The sequence below is a fragment of the Chiloscyllium punctatum genome, chromosome 4 (assembly GCF_047496795.1).
Source record: "Chiloscyllium punctatum isolate Juve2018m chromosome 4, sChiPun1.3, whole genome shotgun sequence".
NCBI classification, from domain to species: Eukaryota; Metazoa; Chordata; class Chondrichthyes; order Orectolobiformes; family Hemiscylliidae; genus Chiloscyllium; species Chiloscyllium punctatum.
In genome coordinates, this window is record NC_092742.1 from 4,919,959 (window position 1) to 4,936,011 (window position 16,053).

General features: G+C 44.3%; 1 protein-coding gene across 1 annotated transcript in view; it reads left to right on the forward strand.

Annotated features, from left to right (window-relative positions):
* Positions 1-16,053, forward strand: part of noxred1 (NADP-dependent oxidoreductase domain containing 1) — a 73,366-nt gene that overhangs the window by 28,799 nt on the left and 28,514 nt on the right. Inside the window, exons 3-4 of the mRNA XM_072567987.1 lie at positions 6,249-6,429; positions 8,682-8,839. Of these exons, the coding sequence (XP_072424088.1) occupies positions 6,249-6,429; positions 8,682-8,839 (339 nt within the window). The remainder of the gene's footprint in view (positions 1-6,248; positions 6,430-8,681; positions 8,840-16,053) is intronic.

The window sequence follows — 16,053 nt, forward strand, 5'->3', positions numbered from 1 at the left end:
ACAGGGAGAATGTGAAACTTCACACAGACAGTCACCCAAGGCAGGAATCGAACCCAGGTCCCTGGCACTGTGAGGCAGCAGCGCTAACCACTGAGCCACCATGCCACCCAATTTGATAAGGACCTCCATGGTAGGATCATTCAGAAAGTAAGAAGAAGTCTGGCTTTCTGGATACAGAATTGGCTGGCCATAGAAGACAGAGGGTGGTAGTAGATGGAAAGCATTCAGACTGGCGCTTGATAACCAGTGATGTTCTGCAGGGATCTGTTCTGGGACCTCTGCTCTTTGTGATGTTTATAAATGAATTGGGTGCAGAAGTGGAAGGGTGGGTTGGTAAGTTTGCTGATTACACAAAGGTTAGTAGAGTTGTGGATAGTGTGGAGGGCTGTTATAGGTTGCAGCAGGACATTGACAGGATGCATACCTCTAGTTTCAAATTACCATTCTGAAAGTTCCCCCAAAATTCCCACACTCTGGCTTCTATTAGTTATTCAAATCTCTTCAAAACCTTGTTTGACAAACGGTGGCTGGATGATCGATTTAAATTAGATTCCCAATACTGTTGAACACATATGTTAGTTTTATTCTCTGGAGAAAGTACCTTAATGCATTTGAATCACACACTATATAGGTCCATTTAATGTTCACTTACCTTTTAAGGACAGAGCCCTATGATCAATCATTTAAAATGTACCATTTATACTCATGTATAGGTCGATCTCATGCATAAGACGAAAGTGATTCCTGCTGAAGGGCTTTTGCCCGAAACATTGATTTTCCTGCTCCTCGGTTGCTGCTGTGCTTTTCCAGCAGCACAGTTTCAACTCCGATCTCATGTATAAGTTGACCCCTTATTTTGGCCAAAAGATCTGGTATTTTTCATATATCTCATGTATAAGTTGACCCTAGTTCTTCAGGAGTCTCTTCCTGATCATATTTGCAGTCTTAAAGGGCATGATTTCCACATTCTAGATTAGAGTGGTGCTGGAAAAGCACAGCAGCATCCGAGGAGTAGGAAAATCGACGTTTCGGGCAAAAGCCCTTCATCAGGAATTACTTTTGTCTTATACATGAGATCGACTATACATGAATATGAACGGTACATTTTAAATGATTTCCACATTTTTGATTCAAATGCAACACCTGCGACATCACATGTTCCACGCACCAGTATTTATTTGCGCAATGTGATTTTCAAATTGTTAAATTGAATGTTGGTAACTATACTGTATATATTTATTTATGTAATATTTACATACATTTTTGACCTGTGCATGCAAATATCTATGGTACGTTATGGCTGCCCTTATGGCAGCTGTTGTGGGAAGACAAGGTAACTAGTGTTGGTACTGTACCATTCTACCATAGCAGGCAGAATGGAGACAGTTATTTTGTAGATAAATATTCAATAATGGTCATAATTTCCTTTTGTTGTTTATTATTGTATGTAGAGAACCAGATCTTATTTGTCAATTTTTTGACTCATGCCAAGCATGAATTTTATCCCCTCGAAAGCAATACCTCATGTATAAGTCAAGGACTGATTAGGGATAGTCAACAGGCTTTCTGCGTGGGAAATCATGTCTCACAAACTTGATTGAGTTTTTTGAGGAAGTAACAAAGAAGATTGATGAGGGCAGAGCAGTAGATGTGATCTGTATGGACTTCAGTAAGACGTTCGACAAGGTTCCCCATGGGACACTGATGAGCAAGGTTAGATCTCATGGAATACAGGGAGAACTAGCCATTTGGATACAGAACTGGCTCAAAGGTAGAAGACAGAAGGTGGTGGTGGAGGGTTGTTTTTCAGACTGGAGGCCTGTGACCAGTGGGGTGCCACAAGGATCGGTGCTGGGTCCTCTAGATTTTGTCATTGACATAAGTGATTTGGATGCGAGCATAAGAGGTACAGTTAGTAAGTTTGTAGATAACACCAAAATTGGAGGTGTAGTGGACAGCGAAGAGGGTTATCCCAGATTACAACAGGATCTTGACCAGATGGGCCAATGGGCTGAGAAGTGGCAGATGGAGTTTAATTCAGGTAAATGCGAGGTGCTGCATTTTGGGAAAGCAAATCTTAGCAGGACTTATACACTTAATGGTAAGGTCCTAGGGAGTGTTGCTGAACAAAGAGACCTTGGAGTGCAGGTTCATAGCTCCTTGAAAGTGGAGTAGATAGGATAGGGAAGAAGGTGTTTGGTATGCTTTCCTTTATTGGTGAGAGTATTGAGTACAGGAGTTGGGAGGTCATGTTGCAGCTGTACAGGACATTGGTTAGGCCACTGTTAGAATATTGTGTGCAATTCTGGTCTCCTTCCTATCGGAAAGATGTTGTGAAACTTGAAAGGGTTCAGAAAAGATTTACAAGGATGTTGCCAGGGTTGGTGGATTTGAGCTTCAGGGAGAGGCTGAACAGGCTGGGGCTGTTTTCCCTGGAGCATCGGAAGCTGAGGGATGACCTTATAGAGGTTTACAAAATCATGAGGGGCATAGATAGGGTAAATAGACAAGGTCTTTTCCCTGGGGTGGGGTGTCTGGAACTAGAGGGCATAGGCTTAGGATGAGAGGGGAAAGATATAAAAGAGACCCAAGTGGTAACTTTTTCACACAAGAGAGTGATACGTGTATGAAATGGGCTGCCAGAAGAAGTGGTGGAGACTGGTACAGTTGCATCATTTAAGAGGTATTTGGATGGGTATATGAATAGGAAAGGTTTGGAGGGATATGGGCTGGGTGCTGATAGGTGTGACTAGATTGGGTTGGGATATCTGGTTGGCATGGATGGGTTAGACCGAAGGGTCTGTTTCCATGCTGTACATCTCTATGACTCTATGACTCTATCATATACCATTACATTATGCCATTTAAAGTTGGTAAGATCTCTTAAACTTAACAGTCTTAAGGTTTCCAACTCTGCACCAGGTTTTTCCCAAGATGCATGAATTGACTTCCCTATTGATTATTCTTTCTCAGGATGTGGTCATCACTGGCTAAGCCAGCATTTGTTCCCCTTCCTTAATTTGCTTGGAAAGGTGAACCACTACAGTTCATGTGGTGGTGTACACCCACAGTGCTGGTAGAAAGGGAGATCGAGGATTTTGAGCTTGCAAACAGTGAAGAAATAGTCACATCAGTATGATGTGTGGTTTAGAGTGGAACTTGCAGATATTGGTATTCCCTTGCATCTGCTCCCCTTTCCACAGAAGTCATGGGTTTGGCTGGTGCTACCAAAGGACCCTTAGAGAGTTGTGGCAGTACCTCATGCAGATTGGATACACTGCTCCTGTTGTGTATTGATGGTGAATGAATATTGAGGATGATGGATGGAGCAGTCAAATGGACTGCTTTGTCCTGGATGGTATCGAGCTTCTTTTGGAGCTGCACTCTTCCAGGTAAGTGGGGAGTATTCCCTTGCAGTGTTGACTTGTGCCTTGTAGATGGTGGACAGGAGGTGAATTAACCAACACAGAATTCAGAGTCTCTGATCTGCACTTGTAGCCATAGTTTTATTTGACTGGTCCAGATCAGTTTCTAGTCAATCATAACCTCACCCCCAGGATGTTGATACTATGGTATTTAGCAATGGTAACGCCATTGAATGTCAAGGAAAAATGGTTAGGTTATCTCTTGTAGGTGATGCAAATGTTACTTGACACTTGTCAGCTTATGCTTGGATATTGTCCAGGTTTTGTTGCATTCAAACATGGATTGCTTTAGTATCTAAGGAATCACAAATGGTGCTGAACATCATCAGCAACATCCCTCTTCTGACCTTATGATGTGGGGAATGTCATTGATGAAGCAACTGAAGATGGCTGGGCCTAGGACACTACTCTGAGGAACTCCAGCAGAGATGTCCTGGAGCTGAGATGACTGACCTCAACAAGCACAACTATCTTCCTTTGTGTCAGTTTGACTTCACCCCAGCAGAGGGATTGTCCCTGATACATATTGATTCCAGTTTTGCTCAGTCTCCTTTATGCTCAATCAAATGTTTTCTTGATGTCAAAGACTGTCACTCCACTCTAACCTCACCTCTGGAATTCAGCTTTTTGGTCTTTGTTTGGACGACAGAATCACCAAAATATTTTGGTCCAAAAGGAGGCAATTTGCTCCATTATGTCTGCACCGGCTTGTTAAATACGCATTGACACCTGGTGCCAATCTACCACTTTTTCCACATACCCTTGTACATTACGTTTATCTAAGTAATGATCCAATATCTGTGAATGGCTCAATTGAAACTGCCTCATCCACATTTTCAGGCATTGCATTTTCCACATCCTGTATACTAACTATGTGAGGAAGCTTTTTCTGACATCACTCTTATGTCTTTTGCAGATCACTTTAAATCAATCCCTCTCATTTTTGTTTCTTTTACACATGGGTACATGTTCTCCCTGTCCACTGATGATTTTGAAAACCTGTGCCAGATCTCTTCTTAACCTTCTCTTCTCAAAGGAGAACAGTCCCGACTTCTTCGGTCTATCCTCATCACTAAAGATACACATTCCTGCAACCATTCTTGTTAATCACTTTTGCACTCTTCCAATGCATTCACATCTTTCCTATCATGCGGTGCCCACACTGCACACAATATTCCAGTTGAGGTCTTATATAATGTCAGTGTCAGCTCTTGTACTCTGTGCCCTGATTCATAGAGCTTAGGTCACTGTCTGCTTTCTGTCTGGTTTCCTGATGAAGGGCTTTTGCCCGAAACGTCGATTTTGCTGCTCGTTGGATGCTGCCTGATCTGCTGTGCTCCTCCAGCACCACTAATCCAGTATTTGCTTTCCAGCATCTGCAGTTATTGTTTTTACCTCACTGTCTGCTTTGCCTATTTCTCTTTCCACCTGTCCTGCCACCTTCAATGATCTGTGCAAATATACTCCAGATCCCTATCCTCATGTACCCCACCCCTTAGCAATTGCGCCTCATATTTTATATTGTCTTACAATGTTCTTCCAACTAAAATGTATCATCTCACACTTCTCTACATTGAACCTCATCTGCCAAGGCTATAATGAAGTCAGGAGCTGAGTGTTTGTGGCTTAATCCAAACTGAGCATCATTGAGCAGGTTGTTGCTGAACAAGTGCTTCTTAGTAATGTTAACAACCCACTTTGCTGATAGAGTCATAGAGATGTACAGCATAGAAACAGATCCTTAGGGTCCAACTCATCCATGCCAACCAGATCTCCTAAATTCATCTAATTCTCCACTATCCTGGGGAAAAGACTTTGGTTATTCATCCTTTCTATGCCCCTCATGATTTTAAGGCCTCTCTAGGGAAATCAGGCTCAGCCTCTCCCTATAGCTCAAACCCTCCAACCCCGGCAACATCCTTGTAAATTTTTTCTGAACCCTTTCAAGTTTCACAACATCCTTCCTATAGCAGGGAGACCAGAATTGAATGCAGTATTCCAGAAGTAGCCTAACCAATGTCCTGTACAGCTGCAACATGACTTTCCAACTCCTATACTCAATGCACTGACCAATAAAAGCAAGCATACCAAATGCCTTCTTCACTATCCTGTCCACCTGTGTTTGTACTTTTAAGGAACTGCACTCCAAGGTCTCTTTGTTCGGCAACACTCCCCAGGACCTTACCATTAAGTGTATAAGTCCTGCTCTGAAGTGCCTTTCTAATATACAGCACCTCACATGTATCTATGTTAAACTCTATTCTGCCACTCCTCGGCACATTGGCCCACATGATCAAGGTTCCATTAAGGCTCTGAGGTAACTTTTTTGGCTGTCCACCACACCTCCAATTTTGATGTCACTTGCTAAACAACTGATTAGCCGGTAATTGTCTGAATTGGATTTGTCCTGCATTTTTCACATTGCCAGTTTTGTAGTTGGCTGGAACACTTTGGCCAGTAACCTGCATGGTTCACACAGCAATCAGGAAATGATCAGTAACTTTTGAGGGAAAAAAACAACATCAGGGAAACATCAATAGTCTTTCCATCGGCAACAGATTATTAAATGCCCCGAAAAAATGTATCTGTGGAGAAAGGGCAGATAAATTTTAAATTACTGCACTGTATCCTGCTATTTATGCACAACACAAGTCTGCATAGCGTGGTGAGGCGAAAATCTGGCACACTACACAGGATTAGGTTGAAAACAGTTGAATAAAGAGATCGTAGGGTTAGGTTCTAGCTTGGTGAGATCCAATGGATTGAATTGCCTTCAGCATCCAAAGCCTGTTTTGTAACAACATGTCAACTCCTTTCTTTCAGGTGACCTCTCAGATTTGGGAATCAAGTGTTTTTATGACAACAAACGACTGGCAGCCTCAGTGGACGTGATGTTTCTCTGCTGTCTACCATCTCATCTGTCAGCTGTTTCTTCTCAGATTCATGGCTGCATTGCTGAATCCTGCATTGTGTACAGTCTTGTAACTGCAGTGCCCGCAGCAAGGTCAGTCCCCTGCTTACATCAGAGTGGGAATCCTATATTACAGACCAGCAATTATTGCCCTGCCCTAACTGCCCTTCATTAGGTAATGGCGATCACCTTCTTGAGTCATTGCAGTGAATGTGTTTAGCGGTACACCCATAGTACTGCTGGGAGCGAGTTCTAGGACGTCCACCCAGCAACAGTGTAAGAATGGTCAGTATATTTCCAAATTTGGATGGTGCATGGTTTGGAGAGGAGCCTGCAGCTAATTTTTTATCTTCAATCAGGTTGATTTACGCTATTCCTTCCTGAACTGGGCACTTTGAAGATGCTATAAAGCTAACTAGAGTCATTCCATACAATATCTTTTATCTTCCTTTTGCATCATTCTGGCCATGGCTTTGCGACACCTCATAGACTGAGATTAGTACTTCAGTGACAACAAGCTGTGTGGACATGAGCAAATACATTATTATGAATTATCTATTCAGAACATCTGTGGCCAAAGCATTTCATAATTCATACACTGATATGTACTGGACAATGCAGCCAAAATAATGGGGAAGAGTTTGAGGAAAGAGACCCAGGGTACAGGGTGAGCTTCATATAGCAGCTGTACAAGAATGGAGGGAGGGTGGACCTCCATGAGGCCATGTTTGTAGAGGCAGATGGAACAGTCCTGGAGGAGGACAAAGCCGGTTTGATTCAGAAGATAATTAAGTGATTGGGAGAAGGGTTTGGAAATCCATATTTTTTTGGGGGGCGGGGTGCGGGGGCCCTGGGAACCACTGGAGATGTGTTTGGTGAGGGAAGGATAAGTGGAAGAGGATGTGGGAGCAGAACTCTGGGTGAACTGGAGGTCATGGACCATGGGGCCTGAGAGGGCAGAATGGATGAAATGAATGCATTCGAACCCACTGTCACACTGCATTATCGGGAGTTGCGACTGACCTTAGATATCTGATCATTATCTGATGTGAGATCTTCAGCTGGAGGCTATTTGGCCCGTCAGGCTTGTGCTGACTCTGTAGAATGTATCCAGTTCTTACTAAACCCTTGATTTTTCCCATAGCCCTGCAATTTTTGTCATTTTAAAATACTTATCCAAATTCCTTTTGGAAGCTAATGGTGTGAATTTCTGTACTTTCATTCCAGATCATAAAAACTTAATACACTAAAAAGAATTAAAAATTCTTCTCATCTCATCTCCTGCCTTTGCTCAGTAATCTGTAATTTCATTGGTCCTGCTGCCATTGGAAATAGTGACTTCTGAATTACATTTCAAAGTTTGTGAGAAGATTTGTAGCTCGGGCGCTCGTTGTTGTGGTTCTGTTCACCGAGCTGGGAATTTGTGTTGCAGACGTTTCGTCCCCTATCTAGGGGACATCCTCAGTGTTTGGGGGCCTCCTGTGAAGCACTTCTGTGATCTTTCCTCCAGCATTTGTAGTGGTTTGAATCTGCCGCTTCCAGTTGTCAGTTCCAGCTGTCCGTTGCAGTGGCCAGTATATTGGGTCCAGGTCGATGTGCTTATTGATTGAATCTGTGGATGAGTGCCATGCCTCTAGGAATTCCCTGGCTGTTCTCTGTTTGGCTTGTCCTATAATAGGAGGAGAAAGTGAGGACTGCAGATGCTGGAGATTAGAGCTGAAAATGTGTTGTTGGAAAAGCGCAGCAGGTCAGGCAGCATCCAAGGAGCAGGAGAATCGACGTTTCGGGCATGTACAAACAATGTAGTGCACAAAATCCCATGCAAGGACTGCACAAAACACTACATAGGACAAACAGGAAGACAGCTAATGATCCGCATCCATGAACACCAACTAGCCACGAAACGACACGACCAGCTATCCTTAGTAGCCACACACGCAGATGACAAGCAACATGAGTTCGACTGGGACAACACTACTATTATAGGACAAGCCAAACAGAGAACAGCCACGGAATTCCTAGAGGCATAGCACTCATCCACAGATTTAATCAATAAGCACATCGACCTGGACCCAATATACCAGCCACTGCAACGGACAGCTGGAACTGACAACCGGAAGCGGCAGAGACAAACCACTACAAATGCTGGAGGAAAGATCACAGAAGCGCTTCACAGGAGGCTCCCAAGCACTGAGGATGTCACCTAGACAGAGGATGAAACGTCTGCAACACAAATTCTAAATTACTCTGTTAAAACCCTTGATTTTGAACTTGTTGAATAACTCTCATTTATGTGATTTTTGTACTTACTTAAATAAAGATACTGCTTTGTCTTTGTCCCTCAGACTCAAGAACCTCCTGGCACACAGTAGCATTGTGAGGCCACATTATTTCTTCCATACAAAAAGTGCCTGGCCTAAACTGTGGAGGAGTGGCAGAACTCCTGTTGAAGCCCTAAAGGTTCAAGAAATTATTGAAGTGACATCACCATTTAAAAAGGCTTGTAAGTAAAGCAGAAAACATGATGGTTTTCCTCTGTGTATGCTGAAGTGTGGTGAAAGTAATGGACAGCATGGTTTTGTGTGGGGAAGGTCATGTCTTACAAACCTAATAGAATTCTTTCAGGAAGTGACAACATTGATTGCTGGGGGAAGGGCTGTAGATGTCATATACATGGACTTTAGTAAGGCGTTTGATAAGGTTCCCCATGGTAAGCCGATGAAGAAGGTGAAGTCGCATGGGGTCCACGGTGTTCTAGCTCAATGGATAGAAAACTGCTGGGCAGAAGGAGACAGAGTAGCATTGGAAGGGAATTTCTCAAATTGGAAACCTGTGACCAGTGGTGTTCCACAGGAATCCATGCTGGGACCTCTTTTGTTTGTGATATATGTAAATGATTTGGGGGTAAGTATCAGTTGCTTGATTAGCAAGTTTGCAGATGACACCAAGATTGGTGGAGTAGCAGATAGTGAAGGGGACTATCAGAGAATACAGCAGAATATGGATAGATTGGAGAGATGGGCAGAGAAATGGCAGATGGAGTTTAATCCAGGCAAATGCGAGGTGATGCATTTTGGAAGATGCAATTCAAGAGCGAACTATACAGTAAATGGAAAACTCCTGAGGAAAATTGACCTACAGTGAGATCTAGGTGTTCAGGTCCATTGTTCCCTGACTTTGACAATGCAGGTCGAGAGAGTGGTCAAGAAGGCATATGGCATGCTTTCCTTCATTGAATGGGGTATTGAGTACAAGAGCTGGCAGGTCATGTTACAGTTGTAGAGGACTTTGGTTCAGCCACATTTAGAATACTACGTACAGTTCTGGTCGCCACATTACCAAAAGGATGTGGATGCTTAGGAGAGGGTGCAGAGGAGGTTCACCAGGATGTTGCCTGGTATGGAGGGCGCTAGCAATAAAGAGAGGTTAGGATTATTTTCATTAGAAAGACAGAGATTGAGGGGGGACCTGATTGAGGTCTACAAAATCATGAGAGGTATACATGATTCGGAGATGCTGATGTTGGACTGGGGAATACAAAGTTAAAAATCACTCAACACCAGGTTATAGTCCAACAGGTTTATTAGAAAGCACTAGCTTTTCGAGTGCTGCTGCTTCATCAGATGGTTATGGACAATCCAGGTCTTTTTCAATATAAGATTTCAGTTACATCACACTTTAAATTTTTGTTATTAGATTAGATTACTTACATTGTGGAAACAGGCCCAAAAAGTCCACACCGACCCTCTGAAGAGCAACCCACCCAGACCAATTCCCCTGCATTTACCCCCTCACCTAACACTACAGGCAATTTCCCATGACCTGCACATTTTGTTGGACTGTGGGAGGAAACCCATGCAGGCACGGGGAGAATGTGCAAACTCCACACAGACTGAGGCAGGAATTGAACCCAGGTCTTCTGACGCTGTGAGGCAGCAGTGCTAACCACTGTGCCACAGTGTCTTATGACCTTATGCTCCACAGCCACCTGATGAAGGAACAGTGGTCCGAAAGCTAGTGCTTCCACATAACCTTGTTTGACTATAAACCTAGAGTTGTGTGATTTTTAACTTTGAGAGGAAGAGACAGGGGGGATAGCAAGAAGTTTTTTCCCAGAATGGGGGAATTCAATTACTAGGGGTCACGAGTTCAAAGTGAGAGGGGAAAGGTTTAGGGGAGATATGCATGGAAAGTTCTTTACACAGAGGGTGGTTGGGGCCTGGAATGCTTTGTCAGTGGAGGAGGTAGGGGTAAGAATGATAGCATCAGTTAAGATGTATCTAGACAGATACATGAATGGGCAGGGAGCAAAGGGATACAGATCCTTAGAAAATAGGTGGCAGGTAATAGGGAGGTAAGAGAGGCCTGGTGAGATAATTCCACAGAGGCCAGTATCCCATAATCAAATCACCCTATATTTACATGTGGAGAGTCCTTGAAATTGATCCAGCTCTCAAAGTGAACAGAATGTCTGACACACATGCTGCTGCAAAATGGAGGCCGCTGATCCCAGGAGATAAGTTTTTAAAGGATGAATTTACACTCCTGGCACCCCCCGGTTCTCTCCCTAACTGTCCCCATTTCAACGAGGTTGTCTTTGAAGTCTCTGATCAAGTCTACCAGATTCTGAAGGGGGAGGGTGAGCAGCCAAATGTCATGGTGCACATTGGAACCAGTGACATAGCTAGGATGGTGGATGAGAATCTAAAAAAGTGATTACATGGAGTTAGGATGGGAGCGGAAAAAGCAGGACGAGTAGAGTACTAATCTCAGGATTACTTCTAGTGCCATGTGCTCGTGAGGCAAGGAACAGGGAATGAGTGCAGCTAAGCACGTGGCTACAGAGCTGGTGTAGGAGGGAGGGCTTCAGATATGTAGGTCATTGAGGTACCTTCTAGAGAAGTTGGGATCTGTACATGAAGAACATGTTACACTTAAACTGAGGGGCACCAATGTCCTGGGCAGGAGGTTTGCTAGAGCACTTTGGGAGGGTTCAGACTAGTTTGGTAGGGGATGGGAACCTGAGCTACAAATCTGAGGAGAGGACAGTTGTCAACAGGCAGAAATAGAATGCAGAGAGTCTGGCAGGAAGGATACATGGTTAAAGTCTGTCTGTTTCAATACAAGGAGTGTCAAAAGTAACAGTGATGAACTTAGAGCAAGGATCAGTATTTGGAACTATGATGTTGTGGCCATAATGGAGACATGGATTTCACAGGGGCAGGAATGGTTGTTGGATGTGCCAGTGTTTAGACATTTAAAAGAAAAACAGGGAGGGAGTAAAAGAGATGGGAGGCTAGCATTGTTAATTAGAGAGTGTATCTCAGCTGCAGAAAAGGAGGTTGTTGAGGAGGGTTTAGAACATTACAGTGCAGTCCAGGCCCTTCGAACCTCGATGTTATACTGACCCTTGGAACCAATCTGAAGCTTATCTAACCTACACTATTCCATTATCATCCATATGTTTATCCAATGACCATTTAAATGACCTTAAAGTTGGCAAGTCTACAACTGTTGCAGGCAGGGTGTTCCATGCCCCTACTACTCTCTGAGTAAAGAAACTACCTTTGACATCCATCCTAAATCTATCACCCCCTCAATTTAAAGCTATGTCCCCTTGTGCTAGCCATCACCATCCAAGGAAAAAGGCTCTCCATGTCCACCCTATCTAACCCTCTGATAATCTTATATGTCTCAATTAAGTCACCTCTCAACCTTCTTCTCTCTAACAAAAACAGCCTCAAGTCCCTCAGCCTTCCTTCATAAGACCTTCCCTCCATACCAGGCAACATCCTAGTAAATCTCCACTGCATCCTTTCCAAAGTTCCCGCATCCTTCCTATAATGTGGTAACCAGAACCGTACACAATACTCCATGTGCGGCTGCACCAGAGTTTTGTACAGTTGCAGCATGACCTCATGGTTCCAAAACTCAATTCCTCTGCCAATAAAAGCTGATACACCGTATGCCTCTTAACACTTTCAACCTGGATAGCAACTTACAGTGATCTATGTACATGGACACCAAGATCTCTGCTCATCTACACTACCAAGAATCTTACCATTAGCCCAGTACTCTTTATTCCTCTTGCTCCTTCCAAAGTGAATCACCTCACACTTTTCCACATTAAACTCCAATTGCCACCTCTCAGCCCAGCTCTGCAGCTTAGCTATGTCCCTCTGTAACCTGCACCATCCACAACTCTACTGACCTCAGTGTCATCCACAAATTTACCAACCCATCCTTCTATGCCCTCCTCTAGGTCATTTATTAAAATGACAAACAGCAGTAGCCCCAAACCAGATCTTTGCAGCACACTACTAGTAACTGAAAGACTAGGAGACAGTGAGGTCTGCAGATGCTGGAGAGCAGAGTTGAGAGTATATTCCCCCTCCCACTCTGCCGTGGACATGCAGGTACTGGGCCTCCTCCATCGCTACTCCCTCACCACCTGATACCTGGAGGAAGAACACCATCTTCCGCATCAGGACACTCCAACCCTGTGGAATCAATGTGGATTTCACCAGTTTCCTCATTTCCCCTCCCCCCACCTTACTCTAGTTCCAACCTTCCACTCAGCGCTGCCCTCATGACCTGTCCCACCTGTCAATCTTACTTCTCACCTATCCGCTCCACCCTCCTTTCCCCCTTTACCCCTACCCCCATCCACCTATTGCACTCTTAACTACCTTCTCCCTAGCCCCACCCCCTCCCATTTATCTGTCCACCCCCAAGGCTCCCAGCCTTGTTCCTGATGAAGGGCTCTGGCCCGAAATGTCGATTTTCCTGCTCCTCAAATGCTGCCTGACCTGCTGTGCTTTTCCAGCAACACACTCTCAACTCTAGTAACTGAACTCCAGGATGAGCATTTCACATCATGCACCACCCTCTCTCTTTTTTCAGCTAGCCAATGTCTGATCCAAACCGCGAAATCACCCTCAATCCCATGCTTCCGTATTTTGTGCAATAGCCTATTGGGCACCTTATCAAATCCCTTACTGAAATCCATATACACCACATCAACCGCTTTACCCTCACCCACCTGTATGGTCACCTTCTCAAAGGACTCAATGAGGTTTGTGAGGCACAATCTACCCTTCACAAAACCTTGCAGAGTATCCCTAGTCAACTTATTCCTGTCTAGATGATTATAAGTCCTATCTCTTAACACCTTTTCCAACCCTTTACCCACAACCGAAGTAAGGCTCACTGGTCTATAATTTCCAAGGTTGTCTCTACTCCCCTTCTTGAACAAGAGGACAACATTTGCTATCCTCCTGTCTTCAGGCACTATTCCTGTAGACAATGACAACATAAAGGTCAAAGCCAAAGGCTCTGCAATCTTCTCCCTGGCTTCCCAGAGATTCCTAGGATAAGTCCCATCTCTTTTCACACTTTCCAGAATTGCTAACACCTCCTCCTTGTGAACCTCAATCCCATCTAGTCTAGTAGTCTGTATCTCTGTATTGTCCTCGACAACGTTGTCTTTTTCCAGTGTGACTACTGACGTAAAATATTCATTGAGCTCTTCCCCTATTTCCTTGGACTCCACACAAGACTTCCCACTGCTATCCTTGATTGGTCCTAATCTTTCTCTAGTCATTCTTTTATTCCTGATGTACTTATAGAAACCTTTAGGGTTTCCTTGATCCTATCTGCCAATGACTTCTCATGTCCCCTCCTGGCTCTTCTTAGCTCTCTAATCTTTAGGTCTTTCCTGGCTAACTTGTAACTCTTGAGCGTCCTAACTGAGCCTTCACGTCTCATCCTAACATATACTTCTTCTTCCTCCTGACAAGAGATTTGATGTCTTTTGTAAACCACAGATCCCTTGCTCGACAACTTCCTCCTTGCCTGATTGGTACATTCTTATCAAGGAACCACAGTACCTGTTCCTTGAATAACTCCACATTTCAGTGTGCCCATTCCCTGCAGTTTCCTTTCCCATCCTATGCCTAATCACATCGTAATTGCCTTTACCCCAGCTATAACTCTTGCCCTGTTATACATACCTATCCCTTTCCATCGCTAAAGTAAATATAACTGAATTGTGGTCACTATCACCAAAGTGCTCACCTACCTCCAAACTGAACACCTAGCCGGGTTCATTACCCATTACCAAGTCTAATGTGGCCTCTCCCCTTGTTGGCTTGTCTACATCCTGCACACATTGGACAAACTCTGACCCATTTAAAGTACTCAATCTATAGTATTTCCAATCAATATTTGGAAAGTTAAAGTCCCCCATAATAATTACCCTGTTATACTCGCACCCATCCAAAATTATCTTTGCTATTCTTTCCTCAATATCTGTGGAACTATTCGGAGGCTTACAGAAAACTCCCAACAGAGTGACCTCTCCTTTCCTGTTTCTAATCTCAGCCCATATACCTCAGTAGACAGGTCCTCAAACGTCCTTTCTGCACCATAATACTGTCTTGACGAACAGTGCCACACCTCCCCCTCTTTTATCACCTTCTCTGTTCTTACTGAAACATCTAAATCCCAGAACCTGCAACAACCATTCCTGTCCCTGCTCTGTCCATGTCTCCGAAATGGCCACAACAGCGGAGTCCCAGGTACCAACCCATGCTGCAAGTTTACCGACCTTATTCCAGATGCTCCTGGCGTTGAAGTAGACACACTTCAAACCACCTTCCTGCTTGCCAGTGTACTCTTACGACCTTGAAACCTCAATTCCAACTTAGTACTCTCAACCTCCTGGACACTGGAACTACACTTCAGGTTCCCATCCCCCTGCTGAATTAGTTTAAACCCTCCCAAATAGCAATAGCAAATTTCCTCCCAGGATATTGGTACCCCTCTGGTTCAGGCGAAGGCCATCCTGTTTGTAGAGGTCCCACCCACCCCAGAATGAGCCCCAATTATCCAGGAATCCAAAACTGTCCCTCCCGCACCATTCCTGTAGCCACATGTTCAACTCCTCTGTCTCCCTATTTCTCGCCTCGCTAGCACATAGCACGGGCAACAATCCAGAGATAACAACTCTGTTTGTTCTAGCTCTAAGCTTCCACTCTACTCCCTGAATTTCTGCCTTAAATCCCCATCCCTTTTCCCACCTATGTCATTAGTGGACCATGACTTGGGTCTGCTCCCCCTCCCCCTCAAGGATCTTGAAAACACGATCCGAGACATTGTGAACCCTGGCACCTGGGTGGCAACACACCAACTGTGAGTCCCTCTTGTTCTCACAGAACTTCCTATCTGTCTCCCTAACTATGGAACCCCCAATGATGAATGCTCTCCTCCCTTCCCTTCTGAGCAACAGGGACAGACTCTGTGCCAGAGACCTGTACCCCATGGGTACCCCTGGTGAGTTGTGCCCCCAACAGTATCCAAAATGGTATACTTGTTTGTCTACTAAGTCAGTATGGGTGGAAGTCAGTAACAGGAAAGGAACAGTCACTTTATTGGGTGTTTTCTATAGAGCCCCCAATAGCAGCAGAGAGATGGGAGAACAGATTGGACAGCGGATCTTGAAAAGGTGCAGATGTAACAGAATTGTTGTTGTGGGTGACTTCAACTTCCCCAATATTGATTGGAACCTCCTTAGTGCAGATGGTCTGGATGGAGCTGATTTTGTCAGGTGTGTTCAGGAAGGATTCCTTACTCAATATGTAGATAGGCCAACTGGGGGGAGGCCATATTGGATTTGGTGCAAGGCAACGAGCCAGGATAGGTGTCAGTCTCGCGGTG